This window comes from Triticum urartu, chromosome 5A (assembly GCF_056163025.1).
Source record: "Triticum urartu cultivar PI428250 chromosome 5A, HENAU_Tu73, whole genome shotgun sequence".
Classification (NCBI taxonomy): Eukaryota; Viridiplantae; Streptophyta; class Magnoliopsida; order Poales; family Poaceae; genus Triticum; species Triticum urartu.
The window spans coordinates 615031403-615035705 of record NC_141877.1 but is presented as its reverse complement, the minus strand read 5'-3'; the positions used below and the strand labels follow the sequence as shown (position 1 = coordinate 615035705).

The following is a 4303-nucleotide window of genomic DNA, read 5'->3' as shown; positions in this document are numbered from 1 at the left end:
CTGCTATAGTTTGGTCTTTTGAGCTTGTAATAGGCTAGACTTTATATCGTGCTACTTAGGTTTTCGCCCCACAGCACTCGTTTTGATGGCGAGCGAGTGTGGTGGGTTTCCTGGTAGTGCAGGAACTCGCTCTACCTCTTTCCCTTCTCCTGACTTCTCTGATTGGAACTGGTTGTATTTCCGTTCTATACAATGGAAAGGGGTAAAGCCCGGTTCTAAAAGTAAATCAATCTAATATATGAGCGCTAGCTGCTATGTCAAGAGACTGAAGCATGACAGGATTACAAGAGTTCTCCCAGCCATTGTATAGAAAGCTCAGTCTCACACGTCCTTGTATAGAAAGCTTCATAACATCAACAGACAGGAATAAGCTCTGCAGTTTTTCTAAATTAGGTCAGAGTTGGCAGGAGAAATGAAAAGTGCCAATTAGATTAACATAACACACAACCAAGCCAACAATCTGGTACATGCATAACAACTGTTTGATACAGCTAGTGCACAGAAGATAACTAGAGATCAAAACATTCATAAGGTATATATTCTATCATTTGTCTTGAGCTCCTTGAAGCACGGAAGCTGGAAACTTGCCATAGTACGGCACGTAGAGTCGACTTCGATATAGGTCAACGAACCTTGGAATGTTTAGAATCTGCGAGCCCTTTCCAGTACTGATGCTATATGAGATGATCTTATTATCAGCAATTGTGTCAGCAAGGAAAACTAGCTCTCTCTCCAAGTCAAATGCCAGGATTTCATAATCAAAATACCATAATCCTTCATTGTTAGTACGGAGCATTATGTCCCTCCCAAATACGTTGTTCATATTTAGACGATGCTTCACCACCCATCTATCAGATCCTTCCAAACTCCAAATTCGGATGATGCAACCATCCAATTCTTGTTGTGCATAGCATAAGACCCCAAACGACTGGCCAAGACAGCCATCAAAGCAATAAAACCTCTGTTCTGGTCCATTTGGAAATCCAGGCAGCTGAAGGATCCTATGATTGAGCAATTGTGTGCATGTGTCAGGTGCATCGAGTGCCAGAAGGTAATGCCCCCATAAGTGATCCACATACAACACCCCATTTAAGAAGAGTGAATCACCACCAAGTATATCTGAAGTTTCCCATAGACAATTAGACCATGTCGAATCCTCAGAGAAAAATACCTTAACTTCGGTGTCATATCCACCATTTGGAGTCGTCTCAAATTTGAAGAGATAGAAGTATTGAGACCATAATGGATCAAAACACAACTTGAGATCAGCATAAGAGACGGCTGGTCCAGCTTCAGTATTTGGAAGTGCCATCCACTCTTGAGTTGCTGGATTGCACACAGTGGCGTCGGAAATTTCTTTAGAGTGTGTACCACCACGATAACAAAGAAGTAGGCCATTGCTGCAACCCTTAAGCTCCAAGGGATGCTCATAGCATGGCACAAAGCTAAGTGTTGTATCAATATCCCTGTCACCTGAGGGAAGGCCCACGAGATGGATGGCATTGCCATGCTCATTTTTTTGGTACAGGAAACCGAAGGGAGTTCTTGGGAGCTTCTTGCGGTAGTGCTGATCAGATGAGAAGGCAAGCCAAGACTTGCAGACACATCTGAAACGGCAAAAGGACTTCAGCGGCAGCCGAGACAGGATCTCCACCACCAGGTCATCAGGTAGTATGGTTGTGGCCATCCCCTACCGAGATTCAATACCTCCTTTGAGCTTATCTAGCAGGTGAACTTATATCTACATCAAAAAAGAAGAAAATAGATGATATAAAACTGAGAAACTTAGTGTTTGTGCAGAACTGCAAGAAGTAGTGATACCCATTATTTAACGATTGACCAGAGCTGAGCGAATTAATGGATTGAAGCTTAGACCGGCACTTGATAAATGGTGCTCGAAATATGGATGTAGAATTACGGATGTCAAATGAACAGAAATATTATCCAACATTCACACTAAAAACCATGATTTTTTTTGCTGGTCCCCTTCTAACAATGCTTTTGCAGTTTACACAAGAATTTGCAAATGAGAAAAGTTGTGAAGCATATTTCAGTATGGGCTTATGACCTATGCTGAGTGGGGCCACGCGGATTCACCGTGGCATGGGGATACTTCTCTGTAATTAAGTAATTATATGCAAAGTTACAAATAATAAAATCACTATAAGTTTTTCCAAATTCGCCATCCATTTCACAACAAGTAAGCAATAATAGTAATATAATACACACGTTCCTACAATGCACGTTGAAACAAAATGTGATATGATAAAAAGGTAACGGAATGTACCTCAGGATCTATAAATCTTACGTACCTATTAGACACCGTGTAAAGCTGAGACAAGTGCGAACTTGTGAGATAAGCCAGGGCAAATCAAGTGGCCCTGACAAGTGCTAACAATTTTTTGTTGGTCCCGATCGATGCTTCAATTAGTAAACAAGTGGCCCTTGAAACATATGTGATCATGTTCATGCCTTATGACAATGACACGGTTGTGTATATGAAAGAACAGATTTGGCATGGATACTGCTATTAAGTTATGTGCAAACAATAAAATCACTATAAGTTTTTCCAATGATTGCATCGTCATCCATTTCACAACAGGTCAGCAAGAGTGAAAACATAATACACGTGTTACTATAATGCACCTTGAAACAAAATGTGATCTGATAAAAAGGGAACAGAATGTACCTTACGGGACCTATCAGACGCCGTGAGATCCAGGTTGCATCTGCGACGAGCTCAGATCAGAAACGGCGCACGAGGAAAAACATGCGGCATTAGCTAGGCATCGAGGAGAGGAAGAGGAAAGGGAGCTCACCGCGTAATGGTTGCTTCCGGTAGTCGGCGAGTGCGGTCGGCCAGGCAGCAAGCGGGGACGAGGCTGCGGAGGTGAGGCGGCAGAACGGGGAGCTCGATGCTGCAGCAAGCAGCGGTCGTGCCGGAGTCTCGCCGCGGCTCGCCGGAGAATGGGGATTCGCCGCTAGTGTTCCAGATTGGGAGAGGGTGGGATCATATTTGGGCCGAGGCTGCTCGCTAGGGCAAAGGAAAGAAGAGAGCCTCTTACTGGGCTGGGCCGTGTCCCTCGTTTTTATATTTGCCCCTCGTTCGTATTCGATTGTTTCTGCAGCTTCGGCGGCCAATCCCGAAAGGTCAAGTGACGCCATCTGTCATAATCTGGGAGTTGTCTCTTTTTTCATAGATCTGTTTATTTAAACGACAGCGATAATTGGCATATGTGTGCCAATTAGCAAAATTATCAACCCGATCCACTCTTTAGATAACTGGCACTCTTTAGATAACTGGCACACGAGGACCTCGTTCCGCTCGATCGTAGGAGGCTTCCATCGATTTTTTTTTCCTGCCGATTTTTATTTTCAAAACGGTTTTTTAACTCTACTGATTTTATGATAGTTAATTTAGGTTGGAAGAAAAAGAAATAATAAAGTACTTAAAAAGGGGAATTGAACTCAGGTCTAATGCATGCCTGCTATGCCTTATAACCAACTCATCCATCTTAACTTGTTGTCCATAGTATGCAAACAACGGATTTTGAACTGCCCAACCCGCGCCGCCTAGCAAGCTCCCGACGTCGGAGCCACCGGGCACGCACCCGTGCATCCCGCCGCCCCCAAGCACCAACCCTCGAGCATCACCACAATGGGCCGAGTGGCACCGGCAGCCACCGGGGAGGCCGGATCTGGCGCCCCACCCGCTGGATCGACGCAAACAGAGGGTAGAGATGCCAGAGACGACAGGAGAGGGATCCACCACCGCCCGATCCGTCGGGCCCAGCCACGCCTAACGACCCAGAGTCGCCCGGCCGCGCTGCTCCCAGCCCAGATCCACCGTCGCCGCATCCCGCCCTGCACGAGCCACCACCAACCGCACCGCCCGAAGCGCAGCCACCGCGCCAGCGCAGACTCGAACGCCAGCCCGTCGCCGCGCCCCTGCCGGAGAGACCGGCCCGCGCCGCTCCCTTGCCCGCGGAGGAACGAGAAGCCCACCCAAGGCCGCTCCCGCGACCCGCTCCCACCCCCAAAACCCTCGCCGCCGCCACCTCCCTTGCCCGTCTCCGGTGGGATCCGGCCGCCCTCGCCGGCGTGCGGCCCGGATCCGCCCCTTCCTTCCCCCGCCCTCCCTTCCCCGCCCCTCCTTCCGCCCTCGCGCCGTCTCCCCGGGAGGCGGCCGAGCGGCCCCCGCGCCGCCTCCCCGGGAGGCGGCCGAGCGGCCCCCGCGCCTCTCCACTCGGCTTCGCCTCCCCTTCCTCTCCCCTGCCGTCGCCGGCGGGCGCCCCTGGCTCCG

At 48.7% G+C, this 4303-nt stretch overlaps 1 protein-coding gene across 1 annotated transcript; it reads right to left on the bottom strand.

The window, feature by feature from the left end:
- Nucleotides 1-300: 300 nt before the first annotated feature.
- Nucleotides 301-3049, bottom strand: LOC125506208 (F-box only protein 8). Its single transcript, XM_048671071.2, has 3 exons — nucleotides 2820-3049; nucleotides 2690-2729; nucleotides 301-1741 (listed from the first exon to the last, which is right to left on the bottom strand). The coding sequence occupies exon 3, from the start codon at nucleotides 1685-1687 to the stop codon at nucleotides 545-547; it is 1143 nt and encodes a 380-aa protein (XP_048527028.2). The 5' UTR covers nucleotides 1688-1741; nucleotides 2690-2729; nucleotides 2820-3049; the 3' UTR covers nucleotides 301-544.
- Between the last annotated feature and the right edge of the window lie 1254 nt (nucleotides 3050-4303).

Bases quoted from the DNA above. Each gene is read 5' to 3' on its own strand.
- LOC125506208 (XM_048671071.2), bottom strand. From the start codon at position 1,687: ATGGCCACAACCATACTACCTGATGACCTGGTGGTGGAGATCCTGTCT.